The sequence below is a fragment of the Zootoca vivipara genome, chromosome 15 (genome assembly GCF_965207765.1).
Source record: "Zootoca vivipara chromosome 15, rZooViv2.hap1.1, whole genome shotgun sequence".
NCBI lineage: Eukaryota > Metazoa > Chordata > Lepidosauria > Squamata > Lacertidae > Zootoca > Zootoca vivipara.
The window spans coordinates 10,315,979-10,342,354 of record NC_142598.1 but is presented as its reverse complement, the minus strand read 5'-3'; the positions used below and the strand labels follow the sequence as shown (position 1 = coordinate 10,342,354).

The 26,376-nt window shown below is 45.1% G+C and overlaps 1 protein-coding gene across 3 annotated transcripts in view; it reads right to left on the bottom strand.

Annotated features, from left to right (window-relative positions):
- The window catches only part of DOCK6 (dedicator of cytokinesis 6), a 104,403-nt gene extending 78,267 nt beyond the window's left edge, over window positions 1-26,136 (bottom strand). For all 3 annotated transcript variants that reach the window (XM_060268862.2, XM_060268859.2, XM_060268860.2), the window contains exons 1-6: window positions 25,837-26,136; window positions 9,665-9,755; window positions 5,337-5,512; window positions 3,905-3,973; window positions 1,782-1,911; window positions 171-383 (exon numbers count right to left, since the gene is read on the bottom strand). In XM_060268862.2, the coding sequence (XP_060124845.2) occupies window positions 171-383; window positions 1,782-1,911; window positions 3,905-3,973; window positions 5,337-5,512; window positions 9,665-9,755; window positions 25,837-25,880 (723 nt within the window). In that variant the 5' untranslated portion in view covers window positions 25,881-26,136. The remainder of the gene's footprint in view (window positions 1-170; window positions 384-1,781; window positions 1,912-3,904; window positions 3,974-5,336; window positions 5,513-9,664; window positions 9,756-25,836) is intronic.
- Window positions 26,137-26,376: the final 240 nt, after the last annotated feature.

The window sequence follows — 26,376 nt, the reverse complement described above, 5'->3', positions numbered from 1 at the left end:
TCAGCAAAGTCTGCGGCCATCAAAGCAACCTCTGCACAGCCCGGTATCTGCCCCCAAGAGGCAAACGGGCACCTTCCAATCCTCATCAGCCCACATCCAAACATACCTGCCATCTCCTGGATGCTACAGGATCATGCAAAAGCTACTGGAATCTCAGGGCCTGCACTCACCTCATCTGGGGCTGGGTAAAGGGCCAGGATTTCACCGTGCCGGTTCTTCTTGCGCAGCTCCTCATTCGTGCGGTCAGTCTCTTCGATGGCAGTGCACACCAAGAGAGAGCGCAACAAGAAGTCAGCCGCAGAGTTCTTCAAGTCAAAGATGCTGGAGGCCCAGCTGCCACGGGGTGTGTCATCAAGGGAGGTGGAGCAGCGCTTCAGGTCTTCCTGGAAGGAACAAGGAATACCTGATGTTATGGTAAAAGGCCTTGTTGTCCACGGCACTGCCTTGCCGAAAGCTACATTGTCTTCCTACTGACCACAGCAAACTTCACAGAGTATCTAGCAAATGCACAGCAGCCCAGAGCATTTCGCCAGGCTCAGCATACCATATTTTCCCATGTATAAGACGCCCCCGTGTATAAGACGCCCCCCTATTTTAGGGGGCTCAAAATTAAGAAAATGGGGGGGGGATTGCCCAGAGTTAGAGAAAGTGAAACCCAGGCTCCTTCTGGCTTATTATTATAGTAAGCATGATCTTGACAGAAGAGATAACAAAACAAGTTTAAGCTAGCTGTACTCAGCTTCCCTGAAAGAATAACCCAAACATCATGAACTTTCTGCTTGTTTCTTTCACACAGAGAAGCTTCCAGAACCCTCTTGAATTAAGCAGAATGGGAAAGATCTCTACACATCTGATCAATACTTTCTGCAGTAAGAAATGCAAAGTGATTCTCAGCAAAGGAAGAATGGATACAAAAACTTATGGAATATGCAGAAATGGCAAGATTTACCAGAAGAATAAGAGATCAAACTTGTTATAAATGGCAAATTTAATATTTACAGATAAATTGTAAACAGATAAGAACATTGGCAGGATTATTGCAATAACCCACAGTTTTATAAGAGTACCAGCTGGCCAGGCCACGCATTGCTGTGGCTCACCCCTGTGCTTTCCCCCCACCCTGTCCCGATCCATGACCTATCCTGTCCCCTCCTGCCCCCAACCCACAGGTAGGCGAGCCCCCACCTCCATTCGGCCTAGTCTGTAAAGGCGAGCCTCCATTCGGCCCTGTCGCTGCAGTACCAGTGTAGCCTCCGATAGAGGGCCAAGGTTTTCTAGCTGTGTTCCTTTGACGTCCACTGGAGGGTGCTATTTTTTTTCCATAAAATGCCGTTTTTACCTGTGATAGGTATCATATTTCTGCAATGTAAGTTTATAACAACACCCACATAGTGGCATGGAACGTTGTGTCCAAATTTGAACGCAAGCGGTCAAGCGGTTTCTGAGAACCGTTCGGTGTCACACACATGCACCCTTTACATGTTTATATATATATAGATAGATATATTTAAAGTAGATGAATAAATGAGCAAATGAAGTTAATTTGCATATGCAATTAAGTTAATTTGGAACCGCAAAAAGAGGGAGGAGGAAGTCAAACGTTGAAATGTTAAAATGATTGTAAAATTAGTGAAATGTATAAACCTGAAAAGGGTAAATAATTTTTTTTAAAAAAAAGAAATGCAAACTGCAAAAAAGATGGTATTTCATATTATATTGTAACTCAGGGCACAGAAGAGCCACTCCAACATGCTAGATTTTACAAATCTGACTTGACTTACCGAATCCCCCTGACTGCTCCGCTCCTCAGCTACTTCATCAAGTTCAAAGACTTGCCTAGGCAGCCCCTTCTGCCTATCCCTTTGCCTCTCGGCCGTAATAGCGTTGTACATGGTGCTCAGCCTTTGGTACCTGAACCAGGGCAGAAGAAAGAGTGATGATAATGGCTCCTGGGAACCTTTGCGACTTAAAATGCAGAGACTTTAAAAGACAATCACATCAACCTCTACAAAGGTGCCGTTCACCTTGCTATGAATATTTCAGGTATGCAAAAAGGATAAATTAATCTCAGAGATTCCCAAAAAGGGTGTGGCTTATTTCCTTTATACAAGGCACCCAATGTGTTTCAGCCCAAAATGCCTCTGCCAATAGCTTCTCTAAAAAAAGAGCATACAATATTCATTTATTCATTTATTTTGTCCAGTCACAAAATAAAAATGGTTAAAAAAACCTGAGAATGTATTATATAAAAATTCTAGCAAGTCAGATATATGATGAAAGACTTATATTAAACTGGAAGCAGCCATAACACACAAAATTAAAAAGAAAAACCTAATACAAAAGACCAACTTTATTTCTTACCAAACCAAGCTCAAAAGTTTGTGTTGTTAAAAGAAACTGATAGGGCAAAAAAGCTTGTAGGAGGACCATCTCAACCTGTGCATTTAAATACTTTATGCCAAACACAGGTGTCATAACTTCAGTAACAAGGAGAGATTCGTTTCTCTTTTTTTGTATGCAAACTTTGGATGCTTCCTGATTTTCTGTATGGATACTTATGGGCAACACAGTTTATTGTAGGGTGTCTCATTTGGGTTCCTCCATTGCAATAAAGCTATGGGAACTTTCCAGCACAATTTGGTTGAGTGAGTGGGGGAGAGGAAGAGAGAATGGCAGCACCAGAAAGGCAGGAAGAAGGAAAACCAAAAATTGGAAGGGAGGGAAATTGTGATATTGTCAAGATGGCCTGTATGTCTTTTGTGGAACAGTCTAAATGTAAAAGTAAGCCGTTTTGGAACTGCTGCCCTAAACTGCTTTGAGAACTTTGCTGAAAAATTATATGTGGATATTTTATAGCCAGAGGCTACCATTAGTGCAGAATGCTGCAGCACAATTGCTGACAGAAGTGAGGACTTGTCAGCATATAACTCAGAGCTCTGCAAGGTTGATGAAGTGGTCAGTCGAGGCTGACCTGATTGGGCACGAGCAAGCTGGATTTAGATTAAACCGATCCACAACAGATCAGGCAATTATTCTTTATCACTTAGCCCGGAAATACTCGACACCTCAACGGGGCCAACTTTGCGCAGCTTTCATAGATTTGAAAGCTGTGTTTGATAGTACAGTGGTGCCTCGCTTAACAAATGCCCTGCTTAATGAAATTTGCACTTAACGAAATGATTTTTCGAGCGGAGTTTGCCTCGCTAGACGAATTCGTTTTATGAAAAATTCGTCTAGCGAATCGCGGTTTCCCATAGGAATGCATTGAAATTCAATTAATGCGTTCCTATGGGCAAAAAAAAAATTCAATGCATTCCTATGGGATTCGCTAGATGAATTTTTCGTTATAAGAAAAGACCTGTGGAACGAATTAAATTCGTCTAGCGAGGCACCACTTTATTCCGAGGAAATTATTATGGGATAAACTTGCCTGTTGAGGAATAGATACGGAATGACTGCTGAAGCAATAATTATGCTGTACAGTAATTGAAAGGACTTGGGCAACTAGGGCTCTGGCTATCAAATGGTCAATTATAAGCAGATACAATTACTACAGTGCAAGGATTTACTCCAATGCAATCTTAAGGAAGTTCCATAGAAAGTCAGAGGGCTGGAGGATGGGTGAGTAACAGCTTGTGGGAAGGTGCAAGTCACGGCTAGTCTAGGTGGAAGTAAAAGGAGTCTAATAGGTTCCTTTAGTTAGAAGAGTGTTTGTTAAAAATCTTTTTTCGGTTTGAAACGCAACACTCCCCTACCAAAGGTTCCTTCTGTTAGGTCTGTATTCAATCCACATCCAAAAAGATTACCGTAAGCACTGCAACCACATTTCACCATTGCCACAATAACAAAGAACCAGTCTTTGCTATCCTTTCTCAAAGAAGAGGTGCAGAGCTACCCAACCTACTTTCTTTGGACAATGACCCAGTCTTCTGTGTAGACTTGTACAGCATCTCGTACGCGAGCATCCTGCTTCCTGGAGAAGAGTGAAAGAGGAAGACAAGCAGGCTAGTAAAAATGTCCACAGGTTAGTAACATCTACAGACCTATCTGCAAGGAGAGATAAGGATCAAATTTCTCTCCACATGTTTTGCCTCCACGTCTTTCTTAAACAACAGATAACACCTCCTGGATATTCTTTTTTCTCACATAGAGACAAATTAAAAATGTGGCCCTTGAAAACTACTAGCCTTAGTGCTTGGTAAACACTACAATAATAGCCTCCTTGTGCTTGGACTCTGAGCCTACAGATGTTCCTGGGTTTCAGTAGCAGTCAAGAGTGGTGTTTTCCCCCCTTCTGTTTGAAAACCTGGTCATTCCTTCCTACGAGCATGGTGAACTGGATGGTTTTTGTGATGATTTCTGCATCTTAGTTTCCCAACATGCCATGACAAATAGTGCAATGAAGTCTATTTTCCTATTAATATGTTCTTTCTCTGTGGGATTACAGAAAAGGCAGAATTGTGAAAAACCCTTCAGAATTTTTATCAACACATCTTAGGGGAAAGACCTGTAAGCAGGACCCACCGGGGGTTTATCTTATAAAATCCCAGATGACTTTCAAGAATGGACCTACACCTCTTCATACTTAAGTCTCCTTTGGGAATTAAATGGATGCCTTCCCAAAAACTTTATGCAGATGTCAAAAGTCAGTTATATTGTCATTTAAATCCGTCTTCCAAAGCAGCATTCAGCCACGCTGAAATTGTTAAGATTAAAAAATAGATTTTGCCTACCACGTTTTTGCTAGTCAATACTGCAGAACTAGCAAGTTCTAATGCAGAAAACTGCCAGCAAATTGCCACGTTCTTTTTCCTTGGCAACTCTTACATACAACTGTCCTGAGGTGAAGGGGGCATTGCAGTGAAAGGCTGCAGGAGTAAATGGAAGCAGAGGTGCTTATCGCAAGTATTAGAACAGGGGTCACCAGACTTACCGGGCTTCGGAGGGCAGGGGAGTGCGCGCGCAGCGGGCCGGAGGGCGGGGGAGTGCATGCCTGTGCGCATGCGCACACGCACACGGTCGGGAAAAAATCGCCGAAAATCGCTTGTGCGCAAGCGTATGGGCCTCCCCCAACCCGGAAGTGCACCAGAAATGACCTCTTCTGGGTCGGGAGAGGCCCATACGCATGCGCACAAAGGATTTTCGGCGATTTTTTTCCGATTGTGAAGATCGCCGCCGCGCCGTGCGCCGTAAGAGCGGGCGGCGGCAGCGGGCGGCGGGGGTCGTCGCGGGCCGGATTGGGAGGCCAATTGGGCCGCATCCGGCCCGGGGGCCGTAGTCTGGGGACCCCTGTATTAGAAGAACCACAATCCACAATTAACAATCCCACCACTTACTCAGCTTCAGGGATGCCAGGTTCCAGTGTTCGACAGTCCCGTGTTTGATGGATCACCTCTAAGTCATCTGTGGGAAACTCAACCAGATCACGAAGTGGACCGGGCTCAGCATCTGGCACGTGGCTGCCGAGGTACTCCTCAAAGTCTACTGGCTCCACCACTTCTGTCAGAGGCACCTTAGAGAAGAAGGAGTGGGGGGTAAGGAAGAGGAATCTACAAGTCAGAAAGTATTTAGCGCTCAATCAGAGCAAATGGCCATTTGGGATTTCTCCGGATTGATGTTTGCTCTGATTTAGAGCCGGACAGAGAGTTTTCCCTGAGAAAGGAGCAGGGCAAGGGGAAACCTCAGGCCAGTGTCTTAAAAGTGTGGGTCAAGCAGAGAAAGGCATATTCAGAGAGAGAAATATCCCACTGAGCTATCTGAGAGATATGCCTCCTCCTCTTTTTGGCTACAGGCCTGACTGGGTGGAGGTTGTGTACATGAAATTAAGTATAAATAAGCATCTACAGCAATACTTTTTTAAAAAAAACAACAACAATAATTGTATAAGCCGTGTCTTTGCTTTCAATTTGCATTGTGTTGTTTTATGCACTGTGACTTGCTGTTACTTTTTATTGATACAGTTTAGAACAGTGTTTCCCAAAGTGGGCGGATCACCATTTGCTTTTATTTTTTGCTAAACAGCAGTTTTCCCCTCGAAAGCAAGAGTCAAGCAGAAAACTGCTCGGGGTCCCTTCTTTCTAGGCACGGGGGGACAAGCAGAAGTGTGGACAAGCTTTCACGTGCTGAAGTTGTCTGGTGTGCCTGAATCACTCCTAGCTGTACCCTGTTTCTCATATTTTAAGACATACCCATAAAATAAGCCATAGCATGATTTTTAAGCATTCAAGGAATATAAGCCATATCCCGAAAATAAGACATAGTGATAGGCGCAGCAGCAATGCCGGCCACGGCAGGAGGAGGAGGAAAAAAATAAGACATCCCTTGAAAATAAGCCATAGTGTGTTTTTTAGAGGAAAAAATAAATATAAGACGTGTCTTATAATATGAGAAACACGGTAGCACATAGTAACAAGGATGATAAGGATTTGTCCCAAGGCCTGAGTCTGGTATTCTCCATTTTATAGACTGGGGAAACGATGACCACCTGCCCATGAATCCATGATTCCAACATGTTTCAGGTAAATGCCCACTACCATGTTTCTCATATTTTAAGGCATCCCTAAAAAATAAGGCATGGCAGGATTTTCAAGACCTGGCGAAATATAAGGCATACCCCGAAAATAAGCCGTACCGGTACCGGGTTGTGGTGGGAGCAGGTCTGTGCAAAATACGGTACCGTAAGAAGAAAAGGAAGATGCCTCCTCGGAACCGGATGCCGCTGTCACGTGGAGCTCCGTCCGAGTGGGAGCCGGCAAGAGCTGCAGCACGCACGGCAAGAGCTGCAGCAGGAGCCTCGGTGTCCGCTGTGCGAAGGCCTGGCACCCGGCTACGGTAGAGCCTCAGCGCACGGCGCCGGGACCCTACTAGACCCGCAGCTCAAGCCTCGCAAAGCCCCGGCAGCCAGCAGGAGCCGCGGCCCGCGAAGATCAAAGGATCGGGACCCTGCTACGGTAGACCCGCAAGCTGCACAAAGCCCCGGCAGGAGCCTTAGCGCGCAGCGCGCGAAGCCCGGGACCTGGCTGGACCCGCAACTACCGGTAAGCCCTGGGAGCCGGCAGCGCGCGAAGTCCAAAGCCCTAGGACCTGGGAGGACCCTCAGCGCACGGCGCTTGAAGCCCTGGGACTGCAACTGAAGCAAGCTCCGACCCTGCAAACTCTGACCCAGCGGGACCCAGCAAGAAGTGCAGCTCTCCAAAGCCTGTTCTGTAAGTGCACTGAACTCTTGTTGGGCTGGAAACACTGAGCTTTATGCATGTTTAATGCACGCTTTAATTGCATGCAATTGCTCCCCCTCAGTGTGCTTTTGCTTGGTGCAAAAGTACAATATTTATGCATGGTTGGTGCAAGATTAAATTGCATGCAATTGCTCCACCACCACCACCCCCAGTGTGCTTTTGCTTGGTGCAAAAGTACAATATTTATGCATGGTTGGTGCAAGATTAAATTGCATGCAATTGCTCCCCCCCCGGGTGCTTTTGCTTGATGCAAAAGTACGGTACAATGTTTACTTAATTAAAAAATAAGACATTCCTTGAAAATGGTGTGTTTTTTTGAGGAAAAAATAAATATAAGACATGTCTTATAATATGAGAAACACGGTACCACCACCAAGTTAGACTATGAAAGCTAAGAAAAAAAGTGTATGAATTCCCCCACCCCATCTCTTCCCCTCAGTCCAATAGAGGAGTCAGAGAAATACAGAGGTTTGGGGGCATTTTTCAGTCCTTCACAGAAGCTTCTAGAGGCGCCTCCCTTCATCTTGAAGGACAACAACAGGCCTGAGAGAGTTGCAGTTCTTCCAAGATGAAGCTTCAAGAGAATGCAGAAACCAAGGTGAGGAACACTGCCGGAGCTCATCTTTAAGACTAGTAAATTTATTCCAGTTCCCACCACAATGCCCAACTAACCATCACAAAACTCATCTGAGCCGCCACAATACATAGCTCTGCTCTGAAACTATGACAATTACAACACAGTCTAAGTGACTTGTTGAGCGCTATTGTTCAGAGAGGAGCAAGAAGAAACAGGTGCTGTGGGGGGGAGAAGAAAGATCCTTTCCTTTCCTCAAGGCACAACTAACACTGCATGTCACAGGCCACTTGGAAACTGTCCAAATACAAGCATTTGTTCTGATGACAAATGGCAAAAGCTAAATTTTCTCTCCCTTCCATCTCCACCAATTGTCTTGCTGTTGCTGAGCAAGGGAGACAGCCGACTGAGAGGCTAGGCTCTCTTCTGACAGCTTCACGGGCGCAATGAAAAGTCAGGGAGGAATCCCCTGAAAAAAGCCAGAGGCTAAATGACACAGACCTGCAAGAAGGGAAGAATGGGGAGAGGACACAAGCACAGAAGTCTGGGAGTCTAAAACTATTTTCAAAGACACCCAGCCAAACCCCACCCAAAAGTTTCCAATTTCAAACTCCTTCACACCTGGGAACTTGAAATCCACCTTGTCCTCACTCAATAGCTGCTTTAGGAAACACTACATAAGGGAAGCCCAGGAGTTTTTCGAAGGCCACAGATGATTTATTTATTTATTTCTCCAGGAAATACAGCATAGTCTCTGCAGCTGTTCTGGTCCTTATGCCACCCAGGAAGAACAAATAAAAAACAGCCAATATCAGAGATGCAACTACTTTTTTGGATTGGGACTGGAGGTGGACTGGAGGAATAAGGCAACTAATTAATATGTAACCATGGTTCCCCATTAGGCTTCTAGCAGAAATGAAAGGAGATATTAGTGGTTCTTATGCTTCTTCCAAAAGGGACGCAGGTGGCGCTGCGGGTTAAACCACAGAGCCTAGGGCTTGCCGATCATAAGGTCGGCGGTTTGAATCCCTGCGACGGGGTGAACTCCCGTTGCTCGGTCCCAGCTCCTGCCAACCTAGCAGTTTGAAAGCACGTCAAAGTGCAAGTAGATAAATAGGTACCGCTACAGCGGGAAGGTAAACGGCGTTTCCGTGTGCTGCTCTGGTTCACCAGAAGCTGCTTTGTCATGCTGGCCCATGACCTGGAAGCTGTACGTTGGCTCCCTCCGCAACCCCAGAGTCGGTCCGATTGGACCTAATGGTCAGGGGTCCCTTTACCTTTACCTTTTACGCTTCTTCCAATTTTCCATCTAAGAAGAGGCCTCAGGTAGGTCTGTACATAACCATAGTGACAGTAAGCCAAAAGGAAAGTCTGTCTCCCATGAGCAAATATTGGAAGTCAGCAACCCATTGGCAAAGGGTAGCAATTGGTTAAGAAAGGGAAAGATTTAGGGCAGAAACGCAGCACATAGTCAAACTATGGAACTCACTCCCTGAGAAGGCAGAGGTGGCCACCAACTTGAATAGCTTTAAAAGATTAGAGAAGTTCATTAGGAATGTTTAAATATGGATATCATTTTAGTTCAGTAGTTGTTGTTTTTCTTTTAAAAAAACCAACCCGATTCTAAATAAGAGTACTTCCTAAAGCACGAGCAAAATGGTTGTCCCTGCTATATGTTGGATTACTAGCAATTTCTGAAATGCCCTGGAAATGGGCAGTTTCGAAATTATGGTTGTCAGATATTGCCTATTTTCTTTGGGTGAACAGATTTTCTTCCCTGTCTTATTAGCCAGATGTTGGAGGGTTTTCTGCCAGATCTCCACCCCCCACCATGACATTCTACTGAATAACTCACCGACGGTGGGGGGCCACCCCGCTTCTTGGAAAGCTGAGGGGAGTTGCCATATTCTCGGGACACCTGCTTCCTTACTTCAGCTGCCACAGTCCTGTAGGGGAGGAAGAAAACAATAAAACATCCACTTTTCTGGACCTCAAAAAGCTATTCTGAGAGATATGCCTCATTGTATTCCTGGAGAGTTTGGCAAAAATGGGAGCAGAATTTCTGCCCACCCACATTATACTAAGAAAGCATTCACTCCAAAAGCTGTTGAGCACAAGCAGCTTTTACTGTTATTGTCTGAAAACCAACTTTTAAGAACACCCCAGGTGCAATCACTATACAGAAGAGTCTAAAACAAATACAGTGGTGCCTCGCTTAACGAATGCCCTGCTTAACGAAATTTCCGCTTAACGAAAGGTTTTTTCTAGCGGAGGTTGCCTCGCTAGACGAATGCGTTTTACAAAAAATTCGTCTAGCGAATCGCGGTTTCCCATAGGAATGCATTGAAATTCAATTAATGCATTCCTATGGGCAAAAAAAAAAAAAATCAACAAACTTCAATGCATTCCTACCGGTATGGGATTCGCTAGACGAATTTTTCGTTATAAGAAAAGACCTGTGGAACGAATTAAATTCGTCTAGCGAGGCACCACTGTAATGCGTTCCTATGGGCAAGAAAAAATTCAAAAAAAATTCAATGCATTCCTATGGGATTCGCTAGACAAATTTTTCGTTATAAGAAAAGACCTGTGGAACGAATTAAATTCGTCTAGTGAGGCACCACTGTATAATGTAATAATAATCAACTTCAGCAACTCATGAAGCACAACCCCTGCAGCAAGAAAATGAGTGTTACAGTGGTACCTCGGTTTATGAACACAATTGGTTCCGGAAGTCTGTTCATAAACTGAAGCATTCATAAACTGAAGCGAACTTTTCCATTGGAAGTAATGGAAAGTGGATTAATCCGTTCCAGACGGGTCCGTGAAGTACTTAAACTGAAGCGTTCATAAACTGAAACATGGGTGTAATTGGTTCCGGAAGTCTGTTCATAAACTAAAGCGTTCATAAACTGAAGCGAACTTTCCCATTAAAAGTAATGGAAAGTGAATTAATCCGTTCCAGATGGGTCCGCGGCGTTCATAAACCGAAAATTCATAAACCGAGGTGTTCATAAACCGAGGTTCCACTGTATTTCACCAACTCCTTCCAGGTCTTCTCTGCCACTGGCAGGAATCTTTACCACCACAAATACATAACATAACAACTTACTGAACTATCAGGCAGAGGCCAGAAAGGCGGGGAGCAGGGGAAGGCTTGGTTTTGAAAAACCAAAAGCATTTAATCTGGAAGGGGAGGGGGAGCTACATTGTATCTTGCAACATAAGGAATTCTTACGATAGCCATCAAGCAGAAAACATTTCTCGTAAGGAATATTAAAAGAAAATGGGGAGCAAGTTTTTTGAGCATGAGCCAAGAAGTCTTGAAAGTCCTGTTTGATCCATGGCCAAACTATTGGTTATATTAATCACATGGTTTGCCCTTAAGTGCACAATGTTTATTTCACAAATAGAAGGGGCAGAGACCTGATCAGGATGGCGACGGTGGTGTGGACATTTCCCTCCCACTGCAACCCGACTATCAGCGTGGGAGGGGGAAGCTCCCACTGAAACTATATTTCCCCCATATTGCTGAGGAAGACCCACTGATTTATTGTGCTTAATCTAACAAATCACTTTGTGTATCCATGAACAGAAAAGCAGGGTAAAAATAGTAATCAGGATGATCCAGCAAACTCCTCTTGGACAAAGGCTGAAGTTTTACGCTTCTTCTTTGGCAACCACTCGTAGCTGAGTAAGATTGTCTTCCATAAACACGGTTTTAACAATGGGTCTGTAAGTGACTGTGGAGGCCAATTCTGGATCAACACGTCCTTCCACAGTGGGGACATTGGTTTCCGGGCCGGAATTGATCACGGTGTGGATTTGCCAAGCGCGCCTTCCTCTTCTCACGTTTCAAGATTTGCATTGAGACAGTCTTTAAATCTCTTTTGTTGACCACCAGCATTACGCTTTCCATTTTTATGTTCGGAATAGTGTAGTTGCTTTGGAAGACGATCATCGGGCATCCACACAACATGACCAGTCCAACGAAGTTGATGTTGAAGAATCATTGCTTTCACACTGATGATCTTTGCTTCTTCCAGTGCACTGACATTAGTTGGCCTGTCTTCCCAAGTGATGTGTAAAAATTTTCAGAGACACTGTTGATGGAGTCTTTCGAAGAGTTGGAGATGGCGTTTATAAGTGGTCCATGTTTCACAGGCATATAGTAAGGTTGGTAGTACAATAGCTTTGTAAACAAGCATTTTGGTTTCCCTGCGAATGTCCCAGTCCTCAAACACTCTGCACTTCAATCGGGAGAAAGCCGCACTTGCAGAGCTCAGGCGATGCTGAATTTCGGCATCAATGTTGGCCCTTGTGGAAAGATAACTGCCTAGGTAGTAGAAGTGATCAACATTTTTCAACGTTACACCATTGAGTTGGATTTGTGGCACGGCAGGGGGGTTGTTTTGTACTTGTTGGTGCAGCACTTTGGTTTTTTGGATGTTGAGTGACAGGCCAAGCTTTTCATAAATTTATGCAAAGTTATTTAGGATGGTTTGGAGGTCATCCTCTGAGCGTGCACACACTACGTTATCATCAGCATAGTGAAGCTCTATGACGGAAGTTACGGTAACCTTACTTACCTTACTTTTTGCTTTCAGCCTGCTCAATCTCAAAAAATAGTCCTATTAAAATCAGTGCATAGGATTGTGCAGGCCTGCATAGAGACCACAAAGAAGCTACAGCTCTCTGGACTCAACAATCAGCACCCAATGGGTACCAAATTACGCGCTGTCATATACCTGTTAAGTATCTAATTCCAGCTGCAAATTCTATATGTTTTTATTGCTTATGTTCCAAAATGGAACTCAGGGTTGTAATGATTTATTTAATACAGCGGATGTGACCAGTCAAGCTACAGAACTCCGACTCTGAGGCAGATTCAATTTGGCTTTGGCGCAACCCAGCGAAAAAATCAGTGCTGGACCCTGTAGAAATTGACTGGAAACTACTTAAAGGGAACCCTTTCAGTGCCCTCTGGCTTCATGCACAACACTAAAGGCAATAGATAACTGGGAGGCATCATGATGTGCCAGGCACAAACGGGCAGTACAAGCAGAATGGGAAAAGACAAGGGGACTGCTTTTCTCTACCTTTCAAAGTAGTTCTACAATTATGAAAGTGTCATTGGTGGACGTTGTTCTTCCATGAGTTCAGAAAGCCAGCTGTACGACAAGAGACAGAGAACTCTTAGAGTCCAAGTGCCTTGTTACTGCAGGGTTTCAGAAAGAATCCGCAAGGATCAGCTCAGCTCACTAAATTACAGTGGTACCTCGGGTTAAGAACTTAATTCGTTCTGGAGGTCCGTTCTTAACCTGCAACTGTTCTTAACCTGAGGTACCACTTTAGCTAATGGGGCCTCCCGCTGCCGCTGTGCCGCCGCGCAATTGCTGTTCTCATCCTGAACCAAAGTTCTTAACCCTAGGTACTATTTCTGGGTTAGCGGAGTCTGTAACCTGTAGTGTCTGTAACCTGAAGTGTCTGTAACCTGAAGCATCTGTAACCCGAGGTACCACTGTACTCGGAAAGTGGGCAAATGCCGCACTTTTGGAAAAGCACAGAGTCTGCTAGCTGTACTGCATGTTCAAATTGCAGCTTATCATTCAACCACTTGAACTACTTTGGGAGGTTCTCTGATCTGACCTCTGTGTCCTCCGACCCATCCCCACCCTCTTAAAGGAGCTCTGCTCATCACAGAGGCTGAGTCAATGTGTGGAAGTACAGTCGTACCTTGGTTCTCAAACGCCTTTGTACTCGTACGTTTTGGCTCCCGAACGCCAAAAACCCAGAAGTGTTCCGGTTTGCGAACGTTTTTCAGAAGCTGAACATCCGACGCAGCTTCCGTTTGACTGCAGGAAGCTCCTGCAGCCAATAGAAAGCCGCACCTTGGTTTTCGAACGGTTTCAGGAGTCGAACGGACTCCCGGGACAGATTAAGTTCAAGAACCAAGGTACGACTGTACAAAGAAACCTATTCAGCATCCAGCAGCAGCTCCGTGTAAGAGGGAGGGAAAGAGAAGGGTACCTACCATCATTCCTGTCTTCTTTATTACTTTAGTCTTTTCTGGAGGCTCCTCCATCTTATCTTGCACATGGTGTGGGAGCCCAGAAACCATGCCCAATAACCTTTTAGGCCCTGGTTCTCACATTAGCTCAGTGGTACAGGATGAAGCCATGATACAGTAGCTCCCATACCACTTGTGTAACACAGGATATAGCCACTGGTGCATCACTAAGGGTTTGATAGGAGGCTGGAGCAATCTCAACCTAAGACTTTAAATTGTTCACTCTGCTAGATAAAACTGTGGGCACCCAGCTCCACGCCAACAAGCCAGGCTTCTTAACCAATTGAAGTCTGAAAACAAAGCAAATCTCAGCACTATTTTAAGGCAGGGCGTGCTTTACTTTATCAAGACAAATTTCTCAGGGCAGAATTTACAGAGACTGAGGGCATATATAGGAGACAGACTTGATTGCCATATATATATATATATATATATATATATATATATATATATATATATATATATTACATTTGTCTGATCCTTAACACAACGAAGTTTATCTCTCCTTTTATGGCCTACTAATAATCCAGCCCCATGCCCCCGTTTCAAGTCATTCCAATTATTCTTACATGGCGTAATACAAATTAAGAGGCAGGCAAGCTAGTAATTCTGAGCAAATCATGGGCTTTCTGTGCCATCTGTGAGGGCCTGGGTGGGAGAAAAGCTAGTGACCACATATAATCTCAGCAGCTTGTTATGGCTTTTTTTTTTTTTTTTAAAGGAATATTCCCTACGGTAAAGCTGCACAAGACGAAAATCCTGTACAGGGTCTGCATCTTCTCTCTCTCTCTCTCTCTCTCTCTGTGTGTGTGTGTGTGTGTGTGTGTGTGTGTGTCCCCTCCCCATTGAAAGGGCTTCCAGCAGGGTGGGACAGATTGCTCTTGCCAGGGGTCTACCAATTGCTTCCAGGGGGCTGCCCCCCTCCTCCCTCCATCACTGCATCTGTTTTGGCCTTTTGGCCTTCTCTCCCTCTAGACTCCCCACACCCAGGTAAAATTAAGCCAACGGGTACAATCTCAGCAGACTTGAGTTCCAGCTTCTGAAATCCACACTTCAGATCCATGGCTTCCTGGATATATTTTTTTTATTTTTTAAAAAATGCACCATCTGAGCATTAGGAAGGGGCGGGGCATACATTTGACAACAATTGGTATGAGATGGATTCTCAGTGAGTGAAATAATGGAACAGAGACAGGAAAGACTGTGCAAATTCAAACAAAACAAGGGCACCTGAAGAGCTTAACCGGTTTATTGTGGGATCTGTATTTGTAAACAGAGTAAGAAAGGGCAAAGAATACATCCCATTCCATATTCTAGCATGGCACGCCTTTGGAAACTTGTTCTTAGATCAACAGCAGGAACTGCTTCTCCTCCCCACCACACTCACCATCCCCTGCTAGCATATATTTTGCCTCTAAGCAGGCTACTTAAAAAACAGGCAGATGTACCACTAAATCCCCTAACAAGATCAAAGGGCATTTGGAGAAGAAGGGAGAGGAAGCAGGAGGTTGTAAATAAACTGTAATTAAGCGAGAACTTTGCAGCCTGGAAGGAAACAGGCAAGGCCTTAGGTTCTTGGGGACTGGGCCAGGAAACTACCTCACCCTTTCCTTTAGATAAGGAAGTTGCTTTATCAGTGAATCCATGCAGAACAATGCACACAGTTTCCAAGCGGAACAAAAACACCGCAAAGTCACATCACAGACTGGGAATGGTCCAAAAGGCAACCAAGTATAATTGCCTGCTTCATGGAAAGTCCATCACAGTTCCACATCAGACCAGATCACCCTGGGCGTCTGAAGTAATAACATCTCTGAATAATATCCACTATTTTTTTTATCCTGCATATACTCCAAAGAGCTTGGAGTGGCACTCTAGCCTTGCAACAAACCTAGGAGGCACTTTAGCAATTGGGCAGGCAAGTTCTCAGAGTGCTGTAAAATCTGAACACGGAACAATCATTCTAAGTTTTATGAGTGTGCAGGTAACTCTGATGGCGCTAGGAGGGCTGTCCCTTTAACAGACCAAAGGACCTAGGGATTTGGGCAGCCAAAGCAACCCAGGGTTCATGAGCGAAGACGGAAGGTCACTATGCACATAAAGATTTCATTAGAGATCTTTTCCTGGCCCCCAAAGACATGTTTCTAACATTCATGACAACTACAGCTAGAAACAAGCTCAAAGCAGAGACTAAGTAAACCTTTCAGTGGCTAGCAGGTTCTCTCTCTTCACTGCTTGGCACAGCCCTTGAGCAGATTTCCCCCAATAATCCTCTTGCATTACCTGATCAGGAAGTTACGGCCAATTGGCACAATTTCCCTAGAACCCTGAATTTATAGTTTCCAGTTGCAGGGCTGAGGATTCTTTTTTACTTTCCTTCTTCCTGTTCAGAACTTAATGTGTGTTCAAAACAAAACAAGAATCCTGGCCTACAGGTCCCAGAGATTAACTCTCCAATGCTAAAGTGAAGGCATTACTACTACATGTTACAGACGTATATAACAAAAATCCAACAGCTGCTTCTATTAGGGGAAAGCACTATCAGGATGGGCTGATTTGGAGCACAGAAGCACCTGCAGTTTCTCCCCATCCCCCCCCCCCCCGCAAGATTCAAGATTAATATTTATCATCAAAAGCAACCATCATGGAAGCAAGGGCTCAGGGCCAAATTAGATGAGATTTTTCAACTGAATGAGAATGGATTTTTTAAAAAATGCATGTTGCATCAGCAAGGAGAGTGGAACAAACACTGAGAGGAAAGTTAACATCGTCCTTCCCTCCCACAGTCCTGAGGAAAAGCCAGTGGTTTTCTTCCACTGAGAAATCCCCCAGTGGCACCTTCAGGATTAATGGAGGAAAGGGTTACATTCCTTCTATGCACCTGCTGTAATCCTGATAACTATATCTCACACACAAGGATGCACCAAATCTGATACTATTTGCATTAAATAAATAAAAAAGCCTGCACTTAAACCTGCACAGTCATTTAACATCATATAACTTCTAGTTTGACCCCCAGGGAGAGTAACTGCAGTGGAAAAAACAGCAAGCAGGGAAAGGGTTAAGCACCACCCACTCCCCATCACTTTCCCACTCCAAATACCCCTTTCCCAATACTGGTTTTTTTTCCTAACTGCAGTTGCTGGCTGGTTTACCCATGCTTGTAAGTAATGTGTAGCTCTACCCCGAATCAGTTCCTGCTGATTTAACTGCGGTGCTCCCCAGGCCAAATGGCTTAGCAGAAAAGATTAGAGGCCATAGGGGTCAAGGTCTGTTCAGCCCCCCAATAAAATATTTGAGGGAGCTGGGCTCCCACAAAGTTGATGGCCATTGCCATTCAAGTGGCATGCAAGCACCACGTCTTGTGATTGATTATGTGGGGCGCGGCTTACCTGGGCCCCTCCGATATTTTTTTCAAGTTGGCACTGCTGTTGGAGCAGCAGCCCAACAGTTTTGGGGGGGGGGCTTGTTTTTGTTTTCTGAGGTGGTAGACTAACCAAAGTCACGAGCCATAAATCATTCCTTGCTTGTGCTGTAGCCTGCCAAGCTGAATAAAACAAAACATTTTCTAAAGTGACACCTCCACCCATGCCTTTGTGTGCACTGAGCCAAACAGACTGATGCCTCGTTCATTTCTTCTGCACACACTGGCCTACCAGAGGGAAAAGGGTACCATGCTCACTGGCTTGACAGTAGCACTTCCCATCATCAATGCCACTTTGGATTACATTAACTCAAAAGTAACATTATCAAGAACAGGGGGAGAATATAGACTCCTCAACCTTCTCCTTGAAACTATTATTGAGAAACTCCACCCACCCTCAGGAAAGGAATACCGTGTTTCTCATATTATAAGACACGTCTTATATTTATTTTTTCCTCAAAAAAACACACTATGGCTTATTTTCAAGGGATGTTTTATTTTTTTCCTCCTCCTCCTGCCGCAGCCGGCATTGCTACTGCGCCTATCACTATGTCTTATTTTCGGGGTATGGCTTATATTCCTTGAATGCTTAAAAATCCTGTATGGCTTATTTTATGGGTATGTCTTAAAATATGAGAAACAGGGTATATAAGGATATAGATCAGGCATCCCCAAACTGCGGCCCTCCAGATATTTTGGCCTACAACTCCCATGATCCCTAGCTAACAAGACCAGGGAATTGTAGTCCAAAACATATGGAGGGCCAAAGTTTGGGGATGCCTGATATAGATGATATAGCTAAAGGACAGAAAAGAAGCAAGCCAAAAGAACCTCTGGTTTTTGAAGTCTTGGTTACCAACTCCATTCCACACAAGAAGATACAGTGGTACCTCTACTTACAAATAACTCTACTTACGAATTTTTCTACTTACAAATGGATCTCCGTCCTCCATCTTGGATGCGGTTTCGATAGGATTTTTTCTACTTACAAATTTTTAGATAGGGTTGCTTCGACTTACGAATTTTTTCTCCCAATGCAATCCTATGGGATTCGACTTACAATTTTTTTCGACTTACAAATGTGTGTTCGGAACGCATTAAATTCGTAAGTAGAGGTACCACTGTATTTCAAAGTTCTCTCAACTTTGTCATACTTGAATATCATTCCTGAAAGCCAGGTTGCAAGGGGCAGTTGAAGTTTCAACCAACTTCCACTGGATTCAAGGCTACCATTCTCAGATTCAGATGTAACAATAGCCACCCACGAATTCAGGTTTCTAACTAATGAGAGTCCTGCTATAGGAACAAGGACTTGCTCTAGCACAGCAGGGCTTTCCCCTGCTCCTTGCCATTCGCCTCTGAAACAGCATGAAGGGGAAGGGGGAATTGTTCCATCTGGCAAGCTAAAAGGGTTTGCACTGACATTACGATTGCCATAGCACTAGGCTGAATTCCTCCCCACGTCCAGACTACCTACACTGATTTCATGGCTCAACAAATTCTCCAAGTTGCCCGGAACACAACCAACCAACCTTCCAATAGGCTGTCCCACAGCCTGGCCTGGCCACATTTCCTGCGGTGTTTCAGACACAATCTCAAGGTGGTCAGGATGTAAAAAGCCCCAATGCTTGCGGAGGGCATCTCTCCTGTCTTCCTCTTCTGACCCTTTGCCATTGCTATGCTCAATTAACCTAACCTCAGTAACAATACTAGTACTGAACAAAGACACAACTCTCTGAGAACCTGTCGGCCCAATCAATGAGGAACCTCACAGGTTTGTTGCAAGGCTAACGTAACACTCCCACATCATGGGAGAATGTGTAAGATAATATCCGGAGACTGTTGTCTTGGGTGTAATCCTCAGATATTAAGAAGAAAGAATTCCAGGATTTTTAAGCAATACCCACTGCTGGCACTCTTGGGTTGAAGGTGAGTTCACATCTTTCTGTCTTTCTGAAATCATTCTCTGCTGTGATAAATGGCTCAGGGCAGATTGCTAGCCCTGAACACAAGAGCTTTATTGCTATATTTATATAGCCGGAAAGGAAGGGAGTTTCTGTCACCAATGTTACCTCATCCTATATAAGCCTGTGTTTCTCAAACCTGTGTCCCCAGCTCTTGTTGGACTACAACTCCCATCATCCCTAGCTAGCAGGACCAGTGGTCAGGGATGACGGGAGTTGGACTACAGCTGGGGACCCAAGTTTGAGAAAAACTGCTATAAGCTGATAGGGTCCCCAAGGCAACTCACCCCTCACTCCATTTGTTTTCCCTTTATTTCTCTCTTGGCTCACCTACCTTCAACCACAGACTTAACTCCTGGGCTTCCAAACTGCCTAACTTGGGTTCCTTAGTTTAAACCTTTTCCTCACTCCCCTGGAGAGAAAGTGCCTACAGAAAACAAGTACAGTAAGAGGTTTGTAAAGGAAAAGAAATTCTCCTAAGGGCAGAAGGCAGGTTGCAATTCACGGAACAACTTCTGGTGAACCACCTCCCAACTGGTGATTGTTGGGGACTCCAGCAAAAGTAAATGAAAATGCTGGACTAGCTGGCCTTGGTTTAATCAAGAAGGTCCTTTTTAAGCAAACGTGAAATATTTGAAATCACAAAACTGGTTAATTAACTGTTAAGAGATCCTGAGAGTACCCTCTTCCTTCGTGAATTTAACATACATTGTTGGACCACAGGATGCTAGTTTTTTAAGTTGAACAAATCAGAACACACAAGACCGAATGAAGTCAGCCAGCCCTTGTCTTAACACCAGTAGCACTTGATCCTGTATATAATGCTATTAACTTGCTTCCAATGCTGCTATCTCAGCTCTTCCATGGACTGCAATAGCTAGAAAAACTAACAAAACCAGGCGGTATACACTAGCAGAATCATCATTACTAAAGGGAAGCAAATCTGAAGTTCAACACTATGTGGAACAGGGCAAGAAGGGATTGTGCAAGTTAGTTAACTATGTAAAGAAGGCACATAATACAGCTTTGCTGTTCAAGCTGGGCAGGTATGTCCCTGTAAGCTGTCTGGATGGCTGAGTATATAGGTGAATTGATAGATGCATAAAATAAACTGTATCAGGTATTTGTGTGCCATAGACTTCCATGGCAGAAAATAGTACAGTGGAATCTCCGAAGTCAAACATAATCCATTCCGGAAGGACGTTTGACTTCCAAAACATTTTAATTCCGAGGCGCGGCTTCCGATTGGCTGACAGCTAGGCTTTTTGCAGATCGGAAACTGTGTCAGACATTCGGGTTCCAAGGAACATTAAAAAACCAGAACACTTACTTCTGGGTTTCCCACGTTCGGGAGCCGAAACATTCAGGAATGGTTTGAGAACCGAGGTTCCACTGTACAGTCAAATACAACCTTATCTCCTCATCTATTCAGAATTACCCTTGAATACAAAGTCTTGTACCTCAAAGAGTTACAAATTCATTGTGGCATAAGCTTTCATAGACTAGTGTCTACACATCAGATGCATCCTAAATTGGCAGTATATTTCACACACGCACACACACCCCTCTTGTATTAGGAAAAAAGAGATCTACTGGTAAGTCTCCCCGTGGAGAATAAAAGTGTACATTCCTCCCTCTAAAGCAACCATTGAGGGCCTGTTATTGCACCCATGTTCCTCTATAGGTCTATCACTGGCTTGATAAAGAGAAAACCAAGAGCAGCCACAGAACCAGAGTACCAGAAATTATTCACCCTTAACTTCTGCAGCACTGAAGTCACCCTGAGGCTCCCCACGGTGCCTTGTGCTTCACAAACAGGCAACCAGATGCATTTTAGTTATTTGTTGCCCGCTAGCATTTAAGGGAAGAAAGGGTGGAGTGGCAGGGAGAGAGAGAACATTTTGGTTTCAAAAACTGCTGCTCAAGTTTAAATGAGCTGCAACTGGAAGGGCTCACTCAAGAACCACTCAAGCAACAACAATAACCATTAGGCTGCATTCCAAAAAACATTAGCTTGAACTTTCCAGTGAGCGGTCAAAAGGGAGCAAAGGCAGGAAACAAATTGGGCGGTGGGAAATACATACTGTATAAGAAAAATCATAGCACATCTGCCAAGGCTCCTCCCATCAAAAGGAAGATACTGTTTCCTTCCTTTCCATAAAACACTGCAAACAGCAGAGGGTGGATGGGACTGAGATTTAAGCATGCACTGCTACTTATCCACTAAGGATCTGTTCCCACAAACATGTTTCCTCCCACGCTTGCAACATGAGAGCTTCCTGAGTCTCAGGCTTATTCAGGCAGACACCCTCAAGAAAAGAGATTAGCTTTGCTAAACTGAAAGCAAAATTCTCTCTCCTTCCTCTTCAGTATTAAAGTCCAGTTTAATATGCATTTGGGCTTCTTCTTGGCAAGCCTCCAGCCCCAGACCTTTAGCCCTTAGAATTACAGAAACCATTCTCCTTTCTCAGAATCCCCAGCCTGTGCACTCCCAATCTATTTGTCCTCCACTGAAATGTGCTGCATTTCAGTGTTCTCCAAAGACAGCTTCTGAATATCCAAGACTAAAGGTTCTGCCCTGATGTTAGTCTTGCAAGATACTGAAAGTACCATATATACAGTACCCGTCTTCCCTATTCTGGAGCCCGCCAGATGTTTTAGCAGGACTGAAGGCAGTTGGAGCCAAAAAACATCTGCAGGGCGCCAGATTGGGAAAGGCTGGTCTGTAATGTGTACCAATACTGTATAGCTGAATGCCTATCAACTATCAAATTCGTTCCCAAATAGACACACACAAGATTGTACTTCAAATCTTCCCACAAACCCACAAAGTTGGATGTGAGGTAGCTCACATCCAACTAAAGCATCCTCGCTTTCTTTCTTTTTCTTTTTTCATTATTTACTGTATGCTCTGTGAAGCTAAGACATTAATATCCAGTGCAGGTAAGTAACACAATGAGTACAGTATACAAAAGTAAATGATGCTACACTTATAACCCAACATCTATAAGCAGAATACAGTAGTATAGCAATAGTAACAAACATTCCATCCTCTTAAAAGTTCACCTGGATAGACTGGGGGAGGGGCTATCACTGTTAAAATTATGAGACTTGAGAATCAGAACCATGAATTAGCATTAACACTCATTTATGAGCTGCCTTAAGGCCACTGGTTCATTTAGCCCTATGTCCAGTACTCAAAAGGTTTCCAACAGGGGTCTTTCCCAACCTTACCAGCAGATGTAATGGAATGACCTGCTTTCAAACAAGGCTCTATGTCATTGTGCTAGGGCCCCTCACATTTTGATAGCTGAAGTACACTTTTTTTCTGAATTGGAGGCACAATCCAAGTCTGCAGCTCAAAAAGTTTGTAAGAGTATATACATTCTCAACGGAGCTCATCCTTCTGCATTTCCTAATAAGTCACTGATCTGAGTGTGTTTTCAGGATAGAGGGACAAGGCCAGAACAGTGTATCATGCAGAGACATAGCAGACAGATTCTCCTAGTAGACTGACAGGAGCTTTTACTCATATAATCACAGACTCATAGAATTGTAGAGTTGGACGGGACCCTGAGGGTCATCTAGTCCAACTCCCTGCAATGCAGGAATATACAGATGATCCATATGGGGATCAAACCCACAACATTGGCATTTTCAGCATCATGTTCTAACCAACTGAGCTGTGATTCATTCCCTATGTTAGCAAAATGAGTGCTTTAGCATGTGGGCACATTTGTAACCAAAAAAAGGGGGGAGAACAGAGTGGGAAAAGGTTATATGGGGGGGAGGGGGTTAGGGTCCACATGACCACCCACATCCCCAACCCCACTGCAAGCCACAAAAGCTCACAGAGGCTGAGGACTAGTGACTTGCTTAAGGATGCTTAGTAAATTTGTGGCAATACAATAGGACTTCAAGCAGCTCTCTTAACCACAATCCTGTACTAGCTCTCAAAATAGATAATAAAAATGAGCATTACAATTAATTAAACAACAGTATACTTTACCATCAACTATTTCACTGTTGAAACGTAACATCTACCTATTTCACAGATCCGCACACTGAAGTATATGGACAACCTTGATTTTGAGTAACACTTTATTCATTCATTCATATGCAAGCTGCCAGTATAGAATGGGCATACACATTTTTAGTAGACTGCAGAAAAACTTTCCCTACAAACAAATGTATGCATGTCCTTTGTTTGCTAAAAGGTTACTTGTTTCTAGCTTTTTATAAACTTGAAGCTAATTATTAAAAGCTTAGTCTTGCCTTGGCTAGCTAAGAAGCTCCCATTTGTTTTTCAAAAAAAAAACCAAGAACTTTTAAACTATGTATACAGAGCAGAGATGGAGTGAAAGAGAATACCATGTCTTCATCCCCAGTTAACTCAAAAGAAAAAGGAAAAATTAAGATATCTAGTGTTCAATACATGCCATGCTATCGATCAGAATGAGTACAGCAGATTGATACTAAAGATCTATAATCTGATTATGGTGGTCTCGCACTCCACCTCCCTGAAAGTTATGTCTGCCTGTGCCCCTACTGCTCCTGTCGTGTGAACTCAACCAATTCAAAGTAGCTTCACTTTATGAGGATGGGGAATATGGAAGATGATTACACATTCATCTATCGTAAGAATGGGCAATCCGTTTTGACTCCACCTCCATAAAGCTGATAATCTGCTGTACCCTTGTTTGTAGGGCTGTTGTTCCACCATGAAGTATATTTCTTCTGAAAGGAAATCAAGCCCTCCCTCTGTTCTACTACTTTTGGTGGGAAAATGGGAGTGTACAGATGAAGAAGAGACCATCAGAACAGCAACAAGAAAGGGAGGGGGGCAATGCATTTAACAGTTACATATACTGCCCCACTCATTTGTCGTTGAAATATATATTCAGATTGGAAATGTATTGTTTTTTAACCCTTGCTACCTCTGTGGCCTCCCCCATATTAAAATGTTAACTTGTAAACTGCTTGGGGCAGAGACCTGACCTTTTGTATTGCTGTGTAAGCTGTATTAGGTAAAGGTAAAGGGACCCCTGACCATTAGGTCCAGTCGTGACCGACTCTGGGGTTGTGCGCTCATCTCGCATTATTGGCCGAGGGAGCCGGCGTATAGCTTCCAGGTCATGTGGCCAGCATGACAAAGCCGCTTCTGGCAAACCAGAGCAGCACATGGAAACGCCATTTACCTTCCCGCTATAGCGGTTCCTATTTATCTACTTGCATTTTGATGTGCTTTCGAACTGCTAGGTTGGCAGGAGCTGGGACCAAGCAACGGGAGCTCACCCCGTCACAGGGATTCGAACCACTGACCTTCTGATCAGCAAGCCCTAGGCTCAGTGGTTTAGCCCACAGCGCCACCTGGGCCCCTGTATTACTCCCATGCAAACTGAGGGCAAGATACAGACTGAAGAAAACAGCAGCAGAGACCCTGAATTTGAATAGGTGAGCACACAAGACTGCATCCTTGTGTAACACATGAATTAACAGATGGTTGGACAGTGTTCTCAAAGCTACGAACATGAGTTTGACCAAACGGCGGGAGGCAGTGGAAGACAGGAGTGCCTGGCGTGCTATGGTCCATGGGGTCACGAAGAGTCGGACACGACTAAACGACTAAACAACAACAAGCCATTAGCACCTGCTCACACACCCCTCCAGGACTGAACCCATACCCAAAGTGACAGTGTCTGAATAGATGGGCTCACTGTTCTTATTCCTCTTTGACCTTACTTTTGTACACACAACCCCAAGACAGGAGTAACTTAGTAAATATGGTAGGAGCATCCATTCAGGTAGTCCACGCAGTGGCACTCAGAGCAGAAACAAAAAAAGGGCAAGATCAGGGATGGTCAGTCTTTTGAACCACACTTACCTCCCCTACAACATACCAGCGAATCCCAAAAGTCTTAGCAGAAGCATGCATAGGCAAGGAACAATTTCCCAAGGACTAGTTTTTATTCCTCCCCCCTCCCCAACATACCAATAAACCGCAAACAGCTTAGCGTTGGCATACATATAGGCAAGGGAATAATAATAATAATAATCATTTATACCCCGCCCATCCGGCTGGGTTTCCCCAGCCACTTTTCTGAGGACTAGCAGCTTTCATGGGCATTCCCAAGGTTGGGCTTTCATTTGTTTCTGGGAGTGTGGAAGGAGATAGAGAAATGCAAAGGCAAGGGGAAGCTTTGGAATCATAGGCGCCGCTCTGTACTGTATAGAAGGGTAGACCTGGACGGGACCCAGAGGCTCACTTGGTCCAGGCCCCCTGCAATGCAGGAATCTCAACCAGATCATCCCTGGAAACCTCCAAGGGAGGCGAGCCCGCCACCTCTCGTGGGAGCCTGTTCCGCTGTCGAACAGCTGAGCGGCTTATAGGGAGGGGTGGGGCGGCGGGGGAGGGGGCGGGATGGCCACCCGCCTCACACACCCCGCTCGCCAACCGCTGAGCCCCGGGGTAGGAAGCCTCGCCATCCCCTCGACCCCGGTCGCCTGCTGGTGCGCGAACCCGCCCGCCTCCCGCCTCGCTTGCCCTCCTCTCTCCCGTCCCCCCTCACCGGTTAATGCGGTGCGCGAAGGCCCTCCGCTCCGCAGCCGCCATTCCGCCTTGGCGTCGCCCGCGCCCGGCGCTCCTTCGGCTCCGGGGTGGCGGCTAGCTAGCCCGGCGCCCCTCGGCTTCTCCGGCGCAGCCTCGCGCCAAGGAAGGAGCGGCCGGCCGAGGAGGAGGAGGAGGAGGAGGGACCCCGTCCCCGAAGCCCCGCCTCGGAGGCCAGGGCCAACCCCTGCCGGCTGAGGAGGCCGAGGCAACCCAGCCTCTCTCTTTCGCTCGCTCTCTTTCTCCCGTCGGCCTCGAGCTCGGGACCGTTGCCTGAGGGAGGGCGGGAAAGGCGCGAGGCAGGATGGGGCGGCCTTCCTTCCTTCCTTCCCTCAGTCTGGATCCTGCCCGGTGGCAGGAGCCTCAGGTTGTCTCGGTGGCAGGGCCGGCCCACCCTCGAGGCGAGCTGAGGTGGCTGCCTCAGGCGGCTGGTATCGCAGGAGCAGGTGCCGACTCTGGTTATAGGGCACCCTTCGCGAGGACAAGTTTTATATCCAAAATA